General features: G+C 36.0%; 1 protein-coding gene across 6 annotated transcripts in view; it reads right to left on the reverse strand.

Moving 5' to 3' along the window:
• REPS1 (RALBP1 associated Eps domain containing 1) overlaps positions 1 to 18,146 on the reverse strand; it is a 62,053-nt gene that overhangs the window by 23,473 nt on the left and 20,434 nt on the right. For all 6 annotated transcript variants that reach the window (XR_015714584.1, XM_016204911.2, XM_016204910.2 and 3 more), the window contains exons 3-9: positions 17,210 to 17,406; positions 16,924 to 17,077; positions 13,728 to 13,852; positions 13,044 to 13,206; positions 12,707 to 12,770; positions 11,415 to 11,569; positions 731 to 852 (exon numbers count right to left, since the gene is read on the reverse strand). Coding sequence is in view for 5 of the 6 variants with exons in the window: in XM_016204911.2 (XP_016060397.1) it covers positions 731 to 852; positions 11,415 to 11,569; positions 12,707 to 12,770; positions 13,044 to 13,206; positions 13,728 to 13,852; positions 16,924 to 17,077; positions 17,210 to 17,406 (980 nt within the window). In the remaining variant the exon portion in view is untranslated. The remainder of the gene's footprint in view (positions 1 to 730; positions 853 to 11,414; positions 11,570 to 12,706; positions 12,771 to 13,043; positions 13,207 to 13,727; positions 13,853 to 16,923; positions 17,078 to 17,209; positions 17,407 to 18,146) is intronic.

An 18,146-nucleotide genomic window follows, 5' to 3' on the forward strand; every position in this document is an offset into this window, starting at 1 on the left:
GGTTTAGCTTTGGGCCTTGGGCCCACTTCCCTTATTCTAATCAGAGTAGCCCTACTTTTATTGTTTTATACAACAGAGTTCCCAAGTAATGAGAAGGAGCGGGAATGCATTTGTCTCAAATTCTGTTCTGCAGGCTATCCTTGGGGTCTTATATATAACATATCTTTTAACCATTGCATTTAACAGGGTTAAATTTCATTTTGTGTTAAATAAAATTAAATTATTATAAATAGCCTGGGTTGAAGAAAAAACTTTATCCAGGTGGAAAGCTAGATTAGTGACTTTTCATATCACTTCGAATGCTAACATTCCAAATGTATTATTACCACATACCTTGCTTAGAGGAATGAGAAGGGAGTGTGACATGGTGGGTGTGGTAGTTGAGTGCATGTCAAAGGACTTGTGTTCAAATCTTAGCTCTTGCCCCTCAATGGCTCTGAGCTATCCTGGCCAAGACATTCACGCTTCTGACTGTAAACTGCCTGTGCCTGCCCTACCTAACTCACAGGGTTTTAGCAGGAATGAGTAGTGGAAACCAAATGACAGTATATGTGAAAAAGTACTTTGAAAAGCTCAGTCACATAATTAAAACACTTATCATAGTCCTATTTTATATGTTCTCTTAACTACGCATACATGCTGAAAGAGCTAGATGCTGAAATTACTCTGTTTGGAACGTCTTACCTTAACAAAGCTAATGTTAATAAAAGAAAAGGGAAGCTTTGCTAACCTCACTGCTCTGATTCATCTCTGGCCAAGTCTGGTTCAGTGACGGCATTGATGGTGACTTGCTTGGAGGTGCTTCTGCAGGAGAGCCTGAATAACCTACCTCGCCTGTCTGATCCCCAACGTCTGCAATTGAAAAGTAGAGAAATTCTCTATAAATAATATATTTTAGTTTAAGAATATTACTTATAAAAAAACAAACTAAAGACTTTGACAAGTAGTAATTTATAATCTGAATTTCCTTTCTTCATGTTCCTACAATAAGCATTTTTATATTGGATGTCAACTGTAACTGAAAAATAAACATTTTAACAATCAGACAATTAGGCAGTGCTTATTCCTGCTACTTATTGTCTACCCGAGACCACAGCTTTCTATGAAAATAAATTCTAGTTAGGGGTAGATAGAAAAAAAGAGTGTTATGCATAATAATAATAATACAATAGCACATGTTTTGAACCATTTTCTGATAATAGGGATGAATCTGTACCAGTTCCCAAAGTGTATTTCATGGAATATTAATCAGTGAGGTGCTTTTAAAAATTAGGTTCAAAAATTTTTTCTGTTCAAATAAATTTGGGGATACTGTAACTCCCTGCTGGAGCATCTCCATGAACATTAGTATATGAAAAACTTATAATGTCCTAGAGCAAATAAACTATCTAAATCAGTTTTCCCCAAACAAAAATTTTTATCAAATAAAAGCCCTCAATTTTCTCTTGAAATATACTTTTGAAATGGATAAGTTATACTAAGTCATTCACATTTTCTATACAAGTCTCCTGTGTTACCAAAAAGCAACACATACAGGTATCCCAAAAAAATATACACACTTTAACAGCTGATAGCTCAGTTTTGAAAATGAAATGTATTTTAATCAACACTGCTTTTATAATTATTCAAAGTGTGTGTATAGATGGTATAGATGTTTTTGGGACACCTATATTTGCAGGGCGGAGAGCAAACGGAGAGGAAGAGTCCCAGGCATGAATAAAAAGCAGTCAATGAACACACACACACTAAACTTTTATCATTAGGCCACTGGCACTTATAGACTTCACTGAGAACGCTACAAATCCATGACACGATTTAAAAGCAGTCTGTGTTATGTGGTAGCATATTCTACTTTTAATTAGTTAAGCTTTAATTAAAAATATCTCTTAAATTCCAATTTAAAAACAGAAGGAATTTCCATGGTAACTTAATTCTCATTCCAATCTTCCCAAGTTTTACATGGCTTTGAATATAATCCCAGCCTGAAAGTCACAATAATTGCCAAATTAATGGGGAGTACCTAATCTATTTAGAACCTGTATCAGAACATTATTCCAGCATCTGTCACTATCTCACTGTTTGACCATGGGCAAGTTGAATAAAACAGCACCCAAATTTCTCCATCAGAAAGAAAGACATTTGCCCTTAAATGTTAGCACTGTACTTGAAATTCTTAAACAGTCATACAATAACAATGTATAGGTTTTAACCTTCCAATCTAGTCAAAAGTAAATCCTTCACATTTTGGTGCCTAACACAGAACCTTGCACATACCAGGAACATACGTATTTACTGAATGAGTTGCTTTTTGTGTTCTTTAAATTCATTTTCTTTTATTGTTATTTTCCTAGAACCAAAACTAATCACCGATATTTTGAAAAAGCACTCAACTTCTCTTGGCCCTATTCTGTTACATGACTACCTCAAAATACTTCCCTTTAGTTCACCCTAACATTATTTCCTTGCAGTCATATCACACTGCAAGTTCTAATTTGCAGTCCAGCATCATATTTTGATAAATTTTTGTTTTGTAAGATCAGAAATCGTTCTCTTCTTTCTTAACCCTATCCCTTTCTCAATAAAGGTGTCAAAGTAGTACAAAAACAGTAAGAGGCAGACAGGCTTCAGAGGATGTTCTATGAAGACCTCTTAAGTCAAAGAAAGCTCCTAGTGAAAACTAATAAAAAAATTTATGATAAATAGCAGCAAATTCCTCATGGGAATAGCTTGTGGTTTTAGTGTGAACAAAAATTATGGACCTTTCTTCTATGATAACAAAGAGAAAGGAAGTTAAGAAAGGAGGATAATGGCTATAAATCTGAGTTTAATGAAACTGAAATTCTGTTAGGAGGATGGTGAAAGGAGAAATACCTTTAAGAGATCCAGCAAAGCAGGTGTTAAAGAAAAATAAGTAGAATTAAAATAGTATTACCTACAGGTGATTAATTTTCAAAAGAACCTACCTACAGTCAGATCACATTACTTGTTTCAAATGTCAGCTTAGGGCAGACTGGGGCCCTAGTCTGGCTTTCTAGGCCTCCATCTCACTTCATGGTTCTACTGGTAAATTCAGGGCCAGACTGCACCCCACTCCCAGATCTGAGGGCAGTTAGAATTTGGGATCGATTCTGGGAAGCTCTGTGATTCCCTGGTACAAAGTTGCAATGGGTCCAGCCTCCAGAGGTATATTATTCACCCAAATACTTATACTTCATAAGTATTCCAGTGCAGTCATTTTCCTAGCGTGGCAGTTCTCAAACTGTGGACCACGTACTCCAAGGAATCCCCATGACTCTTTTAGAGCATCTGAAAAGTCAGAAAGATTTTTGCAATAATAATAATAATAGTACTTTTTCCAGTGTTGGCATTTGAACTGATGGTGCAAAAACAATGATGGGTAAAACTGCTGGCTTATCAACAAGAAACAAGGCAGTGGCACCAAAACATACAAGGTGGGGGCAAGACAGGTTTACAGTTTTGAGTACACAAAACACAGTTTATCCTTGTATTATTATTTACTAATTATTGTATCATTTTCCATTGAAACAACTGTAAACCTACTTTTGCCCCATTCTGCCTTGTCATTGCATTCTTCATCCCCATGCGTTCCAGTTAAATGAAATTAAGAGGCATGGCAATTTCACTGAAGAATGTTCACAATTAAGCAGTAAAAGTTATTTTTATTAAGTCTCAGCCCTGGATACACATCTTTTTAATACTCTGCAGCAAAATGGGAAATATATATATTGCAAATTTATATAATGGAATCCCCAGGTAATAGGGAGGTGCAATATGTATGTATATTGCACTTCTGCTCCTTAATCAATGCACAGTGATGATGATCTCCAGGGAAAGTTCTCGTGTAATTCAGCTGTCAGCTGAGTAGGCCACTTCTTTCATGGAACACGATTTTTCTTTAAAGAACAGTTGATAAACTGTAATTATTCAGACTTGGGTATGATGCATTTTCTCAAAAATGAATTAAGTGAGCCTGTCACTTCAGGAAAACAACTGTCTTTAGTACTGTTACTAATGACAAACTGAGCTTTCAAGAAAAAATCAGAATTTTGGAAAATGTGTATCCATATCCACAAGCTCAAGAGCTTCCCAGAACTTACAGACTTCTTTGGTAAGATAGGTAGTAGCATTAATAAATATGCTTTTAAAATATTTTATAATAAAATATCCCAACATTTGAAAGATCTGTAAAACTCAATGAACTAATTTTACAAATAATTATGTTATAAAATCATGCATGGACAAAAGATTCATCCAAGGCATATATATAAAGTGCAAGACAGATCTATGGATTTTAATGTAACAGTACAAATAATTCATTAATATGGTTTCAGCTTTCACATTGAAATTAACCTTTAAGAAATTACCATTTGTTGACATTTGGTGTAGTACCAAAGAATATCCATAATTACCTAAAAATAGTCTTTCCACTCTCCCTTCCACTATCTCTGAAAAGCAATGGAGAAAATCTCCTTGGGTGAGGATTAAAAATAAATAAATTAAATAAATAAAATAAAAATAGTCTTTCACCACTCGAGACATGATTTTCTTCACGTAGGTGGGAACGGCAACCTTTTTCTACCAAGGGCCAGACAGTAAATGCGGTAGGCTCTGCAGGCTCCCCAGGCTCGGGGGCAACTATGCAGCTTTGCTACGGCTGTGCAAAAGCAGCCACGGTAATTAGTGAAGAAACGAGTTTGCCTTTATTAATAGACAGTCAAATTAGAATTTCATACAATTTCACAAATTTGAATTTCATGTATTATGAAATATTGTTTTTTATTCTCCCATGATTAAAAACAAAACACTTTTTGTTGTTGGCTATACACTGGATTTGGCTCTCAGGGCTTAGTCTGCAGGTCCCTGATACCTCAAATAAAATAATATCTAACAGCCTGAATGCAGAAGCAAATATGAAAATCCAGCTGTCTTCTACTAAAATAGGTTCTAAAGAGATTTACAAAAATGTAAAACGATGCCACCCTTTTCATAATTTTTTATTTTGGGGAATATATTTTCCTAAAAATATCTATGCTAATATTTAAGGAGATTATAATTGTTACTTTAAAACAGCCATTAACATTTTCAAAACTTACCATTTTAAATTTCTAATAGGGCAACTACTGATAGATCTAAGTCACATAAACAGAGGTTCTTTGGGGTCCACAATAATTTTTAAGAATGTAAATGGGTCCTAAGACTAAAATATTTAAAAATCACTGTCGCCCAGCCAGGCATGGCTCTGTGGTTGAGCATCGACCTAGGATCCAGGAGATCGGGGTTCGATTCCCAGTCAGGGCACATGCCCGGGTTGCAGGCTGCAGTCGATCAATGACTCTCTCATCATTGATGTTTCTATCTCTCTCTCTCTCTCTCCCTCTCTGAAATCAATAAAGATATACTTAAAAAAAAAAAATCACTGTCTTAGAAAACTCTCCAAATTATTTTTGGAATGGTTTTGCAGAAATACACATTGCTTCTTTCCTACTTCATATATAGAACAGCAAATGGCAGCAGAAAAAGAGCAAATTACCTACATTATAGAAACTAACCACCATGAGCATTAGGTCTATAGATAAGTTATACCTCCTTTTACCAGCTTGGCTCCCTATAAATACTCCAACAAAGAACTTCATGTCCACCCACAAAAGTTAGCCATTAAGACTGTGTCCTCACGGAGGCAGGGGTGTAGTTTACTCTTACCTGATGCAGTGTTCCAACCTAGCCTCCTGCTGGAACACTGTGTCAACCCTGCCTCCCTCCTGAGGGTTCTGCTCTGCCCCTGACATCATCAGAGCATCAGGGCTGAAAAAGAAGAGCATGAGCCTAAATTATTTGTTAAAGTCAACCCCAAAAGGGCTTTATGCAAAAAGTACTTCCATGTATAAAAGAGTGTCTGGAAGACACAACCCTGTGTGGTCATACTGACGTACTGTCAGCCTACATATAAAAGTTAGCAATGAGTGCAAGTTAAATGAGTGCAAACCGTATTTTCAGGATCTCATTAGAAAAGAAAAATGTCCTTAGTCTTCACCCTCCTATTCTCCAAAGACTCTGAAAAGTCCACAGATTCAATTCAGTACAGTGTACCTGCTGAATAACCTTTCTTGAAGAGCTTCAGTCTATACCTAGGTTTATAACCTATCCACCCTAAACTCTTATTTTAACATACTAAAACATTGTTCCACATGACTGCCAGCTATTATTAATCTTACAGAAATATATACACTCCCTAAAGTCTAGTGGTTTAAAACTTGTTTTCTAGCAACAAAATTTGTAGGCAGAATCTTCAATCATAAAGATTCATGGTTCCAATTTTATTTAATAGCTTCCTCAAAGCAAAAGTAACTATAGCTTTTACTTATCTGAAATGTCAATATTATTCTTACAAGAAAAAAATATGTAAAATAAAGGATAAACAGGTCCTAACAAACTTTGTCTTCAAGAAAAACTAGAAATGGTACCTTTTTCATTCATACTTAAAAGACAGGAATAAGCAATACATATGCAGAAATAAAGACAATTTCAGATATGTTTTGTTTTGAATGTTATATGCATCAAAAACTATACTCTATTTCCAAAATTAATTCCATTTCTCCTAACATGCCACAAAATGGAACTTAGTAAGCCAGTAGAAGTCTGTAAGTTTAAAATCAAAGATTTTTTTAAAAAAGAAAGTAAAATGTGTCCAACAAGGTTTGAAATGAAACAAAGCATTCACCCAAAATACTAATTAAATCGTACTGGTTGACTTTTTTTTTTTGGCAGTATTGATCACCACTTTAGAGCAACTACTATCTGACTCAGCTATTATACTTCAAAGAATATTACCTACAGATATATGTAGGAGGTTCCCACTACCCAAAGACAGCTAAAAATGGAAAAAAGCTCATTTAAAGTTAATCTATTTACAATAAGGACTATAATTTCATAAAGAGAAAAGGGAACTTAACTAGGGTTTTGTCTTCAAAATTTACACAGAAAATTGTAAAATGAGTATAAAGAACAAAGAATGAAAAATGTTAAGTTTTGTGGGTGCAATTTGGTGGCAAAATTAATAAAGGCATGAATTCAGTTTATGAACATTTACTGAGGACATATACATAAATACAGTCAATAAAAACATAGTATTGAGAAAGCAGACAAGGCTCCCATTTCTACGGAGTTTTTTTTCTAACGGAGGAAGACAGACACCCTTGACTTTTATAACACAATAGTAAAGAAAAAGGCCATTTTTGCAAAAAAAAAACCACAAAAACCAAAACAATTAAAGGTATCATTAATTATTCCCAAGTACTCTTTCTAATCCACTGATATTTAAACTATCATCTTTTAAAGCCCCTAGTGTGTCATTTTGTAAAGATTTGCTCACGTGTTATCTAGCCTTGTTTGTCGATGTCTTTGCCAGGAATCTGAGGAGTTCTAATTATTTTGGCCGATTTCATTAAATGGTACATTTTTGCCAATATCTGCTATTGTACTGATTTGTGAGCTATAATACCCACCTATCTAGAGATAAATAATTCTAGTGTTAAGACTATATGTGTATGGGGGGGTTGGGGACTTGAGAAGAAGTTCCTTAACTGGAAAGTTAATGATCAATATTAATGCATATTTTCATTATTTTTTTCCTCTGCAACTAAGGGCACTTGGAGAGTAAATTTTTAAAAGCAAAGATTCTGGGTTCTTTGTACAAAGATATATGTAGAAGCATGTCCACTACAGCAGTGTTTTAAAGGTAGAGCCAAGAAACTATCTCGAAAGCCATCAATAAGAGACTGGTTAAATTAAGGTAACGGTCTGTAGGTGACAAAGTGCCAAGCTGTCCAACATTATAAGAAAAAAACACCGATGTATAGAGTGAATGCACGTGTGTTAAAACAGGTATCTGCATGTGTTAATTGTGTAAGCTTGTATGTTAAAATTTTCTGGACAAACAAAGAAAAACAACATGATTAACTCACATCAAGCTGTTCTCAACTATAAATTTGTACATTGAACTTCATAAAAAACTTCTGGCTCTTAAAAACATTTATATTAGAAGTACTTCTAGGAGTCTGAGGATCTATGTTGTGCACCATATCAACAACAGTGAAAATTTGCTCAAATATCTGTATAAAATAGTGATTGCGGAAGAGGAGACGGACTGGGGAGCACATTCCTTTCCCTCTTTGAGCACTGTGTCAGATAGTACTGAGTTGCTCATGTGAGCACCGTGGTGTGAAGACAGAAAACAGTTTAAAAAACAAGTAGTTCAGCCATTTAGCCATTTAAAAAAGTCTACTTATGTATTCAAATTTGCACCCTTTTAGGTGCTGAGATGTAATGAACAAGACCAATCTAGTTACTGCTCACCCAAGAGCCTCTAGTGTAGCTTAACAGAGAGACATTTATCAAATAAGCACATAAAATACAGTATATGTGAAATTGCAACTGTGCTACAAAGAAGATTCTTTGAAGACTGAGTTTAAGATACAAAGCATCTCATGTTTTTTGGTTTTTTTCCTCCTTAAGATACAGTATTATAGTAAGCTAGCAGGTCACCTTAATCTTTTTTTATTTTAAAGAAGATAACCATTCTTAGAAGATAAACATTCTTTCTTGAATTCAGCTTCAGAATGCTGGTTCTACAGATTAATTTTTGTATGTTTTCTTTTGTAAGACAACAAAAACCAAGTTTCCCTTTTTATTTACTTTAGTTGCCAAATTTAGTGCTGACATTAAGTATTTTAATTCAGGTCCAAGTAAGTACTTGTACCTATGATCCTTAGCTATTTTATTTTATCTGCTATTTAATACAGTAAACTTGTTCAAATAATTTTGGAAAAAATACATATTTACCACATCCGTGTTTGCATGCCTTTAGAAAGCCTAGGTCACTTCTCCAAATAACTGTAACTCAAGTTGCCACTTTCGCCATCTACTTTTCTATGAGTTATTAAATTGTAAATACAGAATACTTGTAGAGTGAATATTTTAGTATGTCCCAACATCACAAACACATAACAAAAGGCTATTTTCAAAGATAAAAATAGGGCAAGAAAAAAATCCTACTTTAAAAATGGTACAATTTAGCATTAATTCACTCAGTAATTATTTACTGAGCAACTTAGTACATGCCTGCAAAGTGCTAGATCCTGGAGATACTACAGTGAATATGATACATTTCTTTTTTTTAAAAAAAAAAGAAACTCAGAATCTAGTGGTAGAAAGAGGGAAAAAAAAGAATAGAATTTGGTGTGATGTATGTCACAACAGATAGCACTCAGGAGATGCTATGGGAGATCAGAAAAGATAGGAACTACTTTTGTCTGTAAGTCAGAAAGGCTCCATAGAGGAAATATTTATGATAATTTTTCAGGTCAGCCAAAAGAAACTGCTTGGGTGCTTCCCCTTTGACTTTGAACTTCTAAAAACACAGTTATTTAAAAGGATTTTTACATATCTTAATTGATCCACAGTGTCACCTGAAAATTTCTATAGTCAAAGGACTGTGTGTGATATGAATCTCAGGCTTATGATAGGTGGGAGAGAAAAAAGATTAATCAGTTCCTCCACCCCCAAATTAATAAAATCCCAAATTTATCGTTTATAAGTAGGCAAAGCAGGTTTGAATTTAATATCATGCAGTCAAATGTTTATAAATTTCATCAGAAACTACACAGATTATGTTGAAGTGGGAAAAATCTGGGTCTTTGATACCTTTAAAATTATAGTTAGAACAATACTGTACAGATATATGCAGAGAGAGAAAATCAGACTGACACTTTGCTCAACAGATCTAGCAGGAGTAAAAAGAAAAATGCCCAGAAAAGAATTTCTACTTGAATCATCAGCCTTAGAATTCAGGCAGTAGATCAAGTTTACAAAGAACCAGATTTTATTTAAATTAAATAAAAGGAAAGAAAAAAGACTACATGCAAAAGCCAGATTCACCAATCTATATGCAGCAGATAACAGAATCAGACAAGTCTCAAGAAAATGGAATACAACAGAATAAGCTCGATTTAAATTATACTATGATGTCAGTTTTCAAAGGATTAAAGTTATAGAAAAATTAGACACAGGCCTAATTTTAAAATCAATGGCACAGCAAGTCTGTAGCTATCACAATTTCTTCTCTTCTGGCTACTATTAAATAAACCAAACCAAGTTCTTTTTGTTTATTTCTTAATTAGGTAAATCAAAGTACTTTGAAGCAAAATTACCCAACAAAAACACTAAGCTTCTCAGCTCAAGTCAGAGATTAACTGATGCCTTAATGATCAGGAAAATCCTAGAATTCTCATAGAATAATGTTTCTAAAAAACTAAAACCAACCCTAAAATTTTATATCAACCTATTGGTTGATAAAAGGTCAGTGTACAAGTCAGGTCCTGAAATATGAATGGTATCAAATCCACATTTCAGGTGGAGAAACAAAAAGAAAAAAATAGAGTAAATGTTTAGAACTTGCCCAAGGTCACAGAAGTAATTAGCAAAACTAGAAGCACACTCAGATTCTTAACTCCAAGGAGACCTTTCTCTTTGTGACAGTAATAATATGCATGTGATTCCTACTGTATAATTCAGGCAATAAAGTCAGGTCATATGCAATTCTGGGTTAAATAGATGCTGCCTAATAGATGAATGCCCTTTTGAGAGCCAAATTCTGTTTTAACTTCCCCTTTCTAAGTATAAAATTCCTTCCATCATAATATCTAAAAGAGAATTTAGAAAAACCACAGACATTAATTTAGTTTTAATTACACTCACTAATTTAACATTAGATTTCCTTTTATTCATTCCGAATTTAAGAAAAACATACTCATTTTTTACCCCTTATATTCCTGTTTCCTTGAAAATAAAGCTATCAGTAAATGTGAGCATTTGTAAAATCATTCTTGTAAACATGATAACAATGTAGCATTATCTACATCAAACACAAAATTTCCAGATTTCTTTAGGGTCTGAAGAAATTGGCTTTTTAAAGGAAAATGTCTGCAGATTGCAAAGGTCTAATGATAAACCAGGCATTTTCCCTTCAACAAATTAAGCTGTATTAAATAGGAAAATGTTGATAATGAAGCAGGCTACTTTCTCCATTTTAGACAATATAAAATGCAATTAAAGGATGGCAACAAGAAACTGTGAAACGCTCTTCAAATCTCAGCAAGTCACAGTGTAAAGTAAAATAGTGGCATATATTCTTTACCTTTGTTTACAGTTGACTAAACAGACAAAACACTGGTCCAAGTTCAGGCGATACATCTTATTCTAATGGCAAACATACATGCTCCTGATGAAACGTGTCTGCTCTTAAGCTAAGTTTTAACATCTATCTTGACTTTGCTTTGAGAACCAAGTGTTATTTATCAAGGCATGCAATCAGGTCTCTCCAAGCTCCTGGGTCTTACCTGCTGAGTCTTCCAAATCAATCAGTTTGGGCATTAAGCTTTCAGGAAGTTTTTCTGGTAAGTCATAGCCATTCTTCCTAGCAACTACCAGATGAAAAGCAGCACAAAACTCATCCAGTGTCAATGCTCCATCTTTATCAAAGTCTGAGAGTTCCCTAGAAGACAAACTTATCATGAATATAATTGTATTCTGCTTTGGATCCCTTTATGTCTCAAAAAGAAAAAGAAGAAAAAAAACCACAGATCTTTTTTCAGAAAAAGCGCAATCAATAACTTAAAAAATCTTGCAGATGGGAAGAGGTGTAACAAAGCAAATATAGCAAAACTGTTATCTGTAGGATACAGGCAATGGGCACGTGGGTGGTTTAAGGCACAATTCTTTAAACTTTTCTATGTGCTTGAAATTTTCAAATTAAAATGTTGAAGAAGAGCCCCCAAAATAAGGTTACCATGAAAATGGCCTTTAATACATATGGATCTTTAGAAACAGGATTTAGCTTAAGTCAGGCTTATTTAATGTCACTAAGTTTAAAAAGAATTTTTTTTATTGTTATTAAAAGTCTATGTGTATTTTAAAGGATCCAATACAATTACAAGGCTTGATACAAAAAGAGAGCAGCCCCACCTTGCTATCCTTCCATTTCCTAGATACAAGAGCAACCATTTTTGTATTTGTCACCTTAAACTATAAATAGCATGCATATATTGCTAGTTCTTAATTTTTCGGTAATAGGCATTCTCTACCTACCTCCTACTACAGCACTCTATGTTGCTAAAAAGTCTATTAACAAAATTTAGAACATAGAGAAATATGTTATAAAGTGAAAACACTTATGTTTATCTGATAATTGTTCTTAAAAAGTAATTTTTTATTGTAATTTAATGACTGATTCCAACCACATAGCAACTATCCTGAGTCTTACGTCTGTATTTAAATGGGTGCTAAGCACTGTTCTTAAGCTCATGGCTAGTATAGAACTTAGTAAACTTATTTAAAACCATATGGAATAAACATAACCATGTTTGAGCAAACTTGCTTTTATTCCATGTATTACACTAGCAGTAAGAAACAGTCAATACAGCTTAAAGACTTATAGCACTTTTTAAAGAACTACTCTACCAATATCACTTTATTTCTTTTCTACAGAAGCTACTTTAAGGAAATGCTGAGTTAAGAACATCCTTAAAAAGATTATTCTAACTGCTTGTTTGTTAAGGTTAAAAAAAAATCTACTTGCTGGAAACTCCTTTGAAACAACCCACATTACCCAACTAATATATACCACACTTACCAAATATGAGAAAGTTCAAGAATAGGAAGCTTTGATTTTGTAAAAAACTCTTTAGCTGCAGATCCTGAAATATTAAAAGTGTTGTTTAGCATTATTCTGAACCTACAGATTCAAAAATAAAATGTAATAAGTCTTAAGACATTTTTCACCGGAAAAAAGGTAACCTTAACAAGTATACATGTGATGTTTTTGGTCTCTAGTAATTATAAACTCTTTTTAGACAAACAACTTGAGAATTATCTTTTATAATCTCTGACCAACAAAATCATATCTTTGAGATTATGAAACTGAGACTTTGAACTGTCCCATCCAGAAGAATTTGTTTTTAACAACTCACCTGGAATAAATCCGTTAAGATCAGGTTGAATGGTTTTAAACTGATTTACATAATACTGTCTTTGTTCATCTGTTATTTTCCAGGGATCATCATAGCTACTGGATTGCCTACGAATTTCATTGGCAGTTGTAGCTGACGCTACAGTTCGTACTGTTGTCTGGTCCTGTAATGAAACATTTTTTTCCTCAGTACAGTATCTATCTATATCATTACATGGACCAAGATTGATAGGTTACTTTATCTTTGAAAGTAAAACTTACTTTTTGTGAATGTTTAAAATACAAGAAATCTTCACAAACTCATCAGCAAACCACATTATTTATAATCAGGTTATTGAATGTTTTTGGACAATGATTATATAAATGTATAGAATGACAGCACTATGTAAGCAACAGAAAGTTATGAAAATGTGCTAAGAAAGCCAAGCAAATATATTCCTAGGTGCCGAAACCTTTCAAAAGTTCACTGAGAAATTAAAAAGAAAATCAGCCAAAACTTTTAATGAAACATTTCAATGATAACAGACTTAAAGAAAAGGCACAAAGCAGAGTTCTGTTTTTTTTGTTTGTTTTTATAAACGAGTGAACTTGCATTTATAAAATCTGCCATAGCAAAATATAACAATGACTGCAGCAATACTTTGAATGAAGCAAATAAAAATGCAATACCAATAAAATGTCACACCTGGACAGAAGCAGGATGCATGGTTAAAAGAGTACTGGTTGGTGGAGTATCTGCAAAACTGACCCAGTTTTCTTGAGGTGGAGGTGGAGAATGCCCTGACCACACCGTGTCACCAGCAGAAGAACCTAAAAGCAGAATGGGCAAACATGCTGACTCACTTTTACAGAAAAAAAGTTATCAGGTTTCTTATCCTAACAATCCAACACACACATATTATGTAAGTTTTTTTTCTTTCAAGCTCTAACTTTGAAGAAATGTTAATTTTCAAAATGAAATCTTTTGTCAATTTAAAATCATCTCAATTAGGGGGAGGAAACAAGATGGCGGCGTAGGTAACGGCTGCACCCGCCGCCTCCCGCAACCACATCAAAATTACAACTAAAATACAGAACCACCATCACTCAGCACCCCGATATCTGGCTGAACAGAAGCCCTACAACCAGGGAACTGAAGAAGCATAGACACTGGTAGGAGGGGCGGATCGGGGCTGAATCCCAGAGACACGGTCACGGGCCCACCCCTGGTGCCACGGTTTAAACCCAGGAGGGAATCTCGGCAGTGGGGGTCTCCCAGAGGAGTGAAGGGTCCCAGCCCAACAGCAGGCCCCCAGCCCAGGGCTCCAGGGCCGAGAAGAGAAGTCCCACAACTTCAGGCTGTGAAAACCAGTGGGGACTGTTGCTGAGGGTTGTGGAGGGTCTCGTAGGCTGCGGGAGCCCCAGGCTTTCCTCTTAAAGGGCCCGTGCGCACGGACTCACTCAGATGCCCTCCCTCTGAGCCCAGCACTGGGCAGCAGCTTGAAAGGACCTGGGACACTTGGGGAGGAACTAACCTGCCTGAAATCCAGGCGAGAGGTGGAGGGGCGGCTTTCTCCCTGACAGAAGAGCTGGCAGAGGCCATTGCTCCTTTGGCAGCTTCTCCCCACACAAAGCAGGCAGGCAGGCGCCATATTTGAATCTCTAGCACCTGACTCACACCTTTGGCCCCACCCCGGTGATTGGAGGAGACCCCTCCCCTCCCCATGTGCAAGTTCATCCAGGCCATTTCCAGAGGCTTTTCTGTGCAAGGGGACTCTCAAGCCCTATGCTTAGGACTTTCCTAAAATCTCTCAAACATGCAGCAGAGTGCCCCATACGGCTTGATAAGTGGCCCCAGGCCTCTCACTAGTGGCAGCCTGCATTGGCTCATAGCTTGGCCTCTCCTGGACACCTCCAAGCCCAGCACAAGTAGCAGCCAACTACGGTTTGCTGTGTAGCTCATGCTGGGTGGCCCTGGGCAAGGCACTGGCACAGGCTGACTTTGCACCTCCTGGGAGGCCCCAGACACAGTGCACCTGGTGGCCAGACTCCACAACACTGGATTACAACACTACCACATCTATGAGTGACACACTCAAGGGGCACACTTGGTGAACATCAAAGCTCCACTGAAGTAAATCCTGCTCCACATGGGTGTCTTCAGCACTGCAGCTCTTTGGCTGCAGCTGCAGCTGGTCCTTACAGCCAATTGTCCTGGGGGTCAATTCCTCCCAGTGATGTCAAAAGCAACCAAAGCTGAACTACAACAGGTCAGAGCACACAGCCCACACAGGGGAGCACCTAGAAAGGCCCAGCTCAGGTGACTGGGGAGGCTGAGTCAGTGGACCCTACTACACAAAGCCACTCTACCAATTCCAGGAGACATAGCAGCTCTACCTAATACACAGAAACAAACACCTGGAAGCAGCCAAAATGTGGAGGCAAAGAAACATGTCACAAAGGAAAGAAAAGAAGAAATCTCTAGAAAAGGAACTAAATGAAATAGAACCAAGCAAGCTAACAGATACAGACTTCAGAATTTTGTTTATAAGTATGCTCAACCATATTAGTAAGAGTATTAGGAAAACAACTGAGACCATCGATGACATAATAAAGTACCAATCAGAAATGAAGGCTACACAAACTGAAATGAAGAATAATTTACAAGGAATCAACAGTAGAGTAGAGGACGCTGAGAATCAAATCAGCAATTTGGAATATGAGGAAACAAAAAACACCCAACAAGAAGAGCAAAAAGAAAAAAGAATCCAGAAATATGAAGATAGCATACGGAGCCTCTGGAACACCTTCAAGAGGCCCAACATTCGTATTATTAGGGTAACAGGAGGAGAAGAAAGAGAGCAAGAAATTGAAAACCTATTTGAAAAAATAATTACGAAAAACTTCCCCTACCTGGGGAAAGAAACAGACTGACAAGTCCAGGAAGCACAGAGGGTCCCAAACAAGAGGAACCCAAAGAGGCCCACAGCAAGACACATAATTAAAATGCCAAAGGTTAAAGAAAAAGAGAGAATCATAAAAGCAGCAAGAGAAAAGCAGTTAGTTACCTACAAGGGAGCACCCATATGACTATCAGCTGATCCCTCAAGAGAAACTTTGCAGGCCAGAAGGGAGTGGCAAGAAATATTCAGTGATGAAAAACAAGGAACTACAACCAAGATTGCTCTACCTTGCAAAGCTATCACTTAGAACTGAAGGTCAGATAAAGAGCTTCCCAGATAAGAAAAACCTAAAGGAGTTCATCACCACCAGACCAGCACTACAGGATATGTTGAAGGGTCTTCTTTAAGAAGCTAATGAACAAAAGAATCTGACAAACTAAATAGATCCAGAGACACTGACGCATGCAACAATCATACTTCAGAGGGAAGGGGGTGGAGGATGGGAAGAGATTAACCAAAGTAGTTATATGCATATATGCATAACCCATGGACACAGTCAATAACGGGGTGAAGGCCTGGGGAGGAGGTGGGAGCGAGGTGGAGGGGGTCATTTGGGGGGAAAATGGGACATCTGTAACACTTTCAACTATAAAGATAAATTAAAAAAATAAAAATAAAAAGATCTCATTTAAATGTTTTAAATTGTTACTGAAACTAGTATCAAAATATTCTAGGAAATAATCACTTATTCATTTTACCTTCAGAGAATTTGGTGCCTATAAACTTTTGTCTAAGCATCATAGATATAAGTAATGCAATTACCACTGTTTAAAGTGATACATCTACTTACAAATTTTCATAGTTGGCTTTTGCTTCTATTTAAGGTATTTAATTTAGAATTAAAAATTGTCTTGGAGGCAACTCTTAAAGGAATGTTACCAAGTTACCTTCAATTTACACCTTTAATAAATGCATGTGACTTCTAGAACTTCTGAATACCTGATTGTGCTTCACCAAAGGGACACCAAAACGGCCCAGGTCCTGCAAGAGTCCTCTCACCATTTCCTCCACTGGGATGACGGTTGTGTTTTCTCCATGTGTGCGGAGAAGTTGGTGGGGACTGCTGTGGTGAAACTACTGGAGATGCAGGTTCCTAGAAAGAATGTTGTTATTTTTAAATTTTAATTTTAAGGTAACATTTTCATTATTAAGGTGCTCAGTAAAAGTTTTAATGTAAGCATCTACACAGGACATCAACTGATAATACTGACATGCACGTGACTACCTGTTGATCTGCAGATGTACGAGACGGGACAGTGTCATGGCTTACGGATCCCTTTTTCACTTGCCCCCTTCCAGGTGGTGGAGGAATTACACCAGAATAAGACCCTTGATTTTCAGAATCTGAAGAATATGAGGATGCATGGCGAGATTCTTGCTCATTCTTTGAAGCAACAAATCTTGGCAGAGGAAGGTCCTTTACTATTAACAGCAAAAACAATTATTACTTTAAAATAAAAAATGATGCACACATTAAAATCTGAAATAAGAGATGAATTAGATATTAAAATTTTTACAAAAATAGATACAGAAACAACAGACACAAAATGTCTTTTGCTACGAAACTTAGACGATCATCTCCCTTAGATTGTTTAGGGAGACGCTAATCTAGAAAGAAATAGTAACACCAAATTGTCCTTCCAAAAGGTTATAAAGATAGCTGTATAAATGTCCATTGCATGTCTGGTTCTATATTTGCACTTTATATTTATGTCATTTCATCACCATATCAACTCTGCAAAGTTCCTATTTTACAGGTAAGGAAACTGAGGCTCCAAGATGTCACAGTCACTGACAATAACTGAAAAAAATCTAAACCCAGGTCACCAAAGCTGTTTCTACTCACACTGATTCTCTAAAGTAAGATGTTAGAGTTCTAAGTAAAACACAGAATAAGTCACTAAGTTTAAGACTAGATTAATCTAGACATTTTCATGGCAGAATTTCCTGAAAATATCTTACTGTTCACCTACCAAGGACACAGTACAAGCGGCTCAATCTACCAACTTTAGTCTGACTTATTTCACTCCAACAGGCAAATACTCTACATTCAATTTTAAATAAAGAAGAAAAATAAAAAACTAAGAACTTCTCTGCAGGTCGGTCATAACTAGACTAGACTAATACAGCAGCAGAATCATTTTTAGAAGAAAATGTACTTC

The sequence above is a fragment of the Miniopterus natalensis genome, chromosome 5 (genome assembly GCF_054644295.1).
Source record: "Miniopterus natalensis isolate mMinNat1 chromosome 5, mMinNat1.hap1, whole genome shotgun sequence".
Lineage (NCBI taxonomy): Eukaryota > Metazoa > Chordata > Mammalia > Chiroptera > Miniopteridae > Miniopterus > Miniopterus natalensis.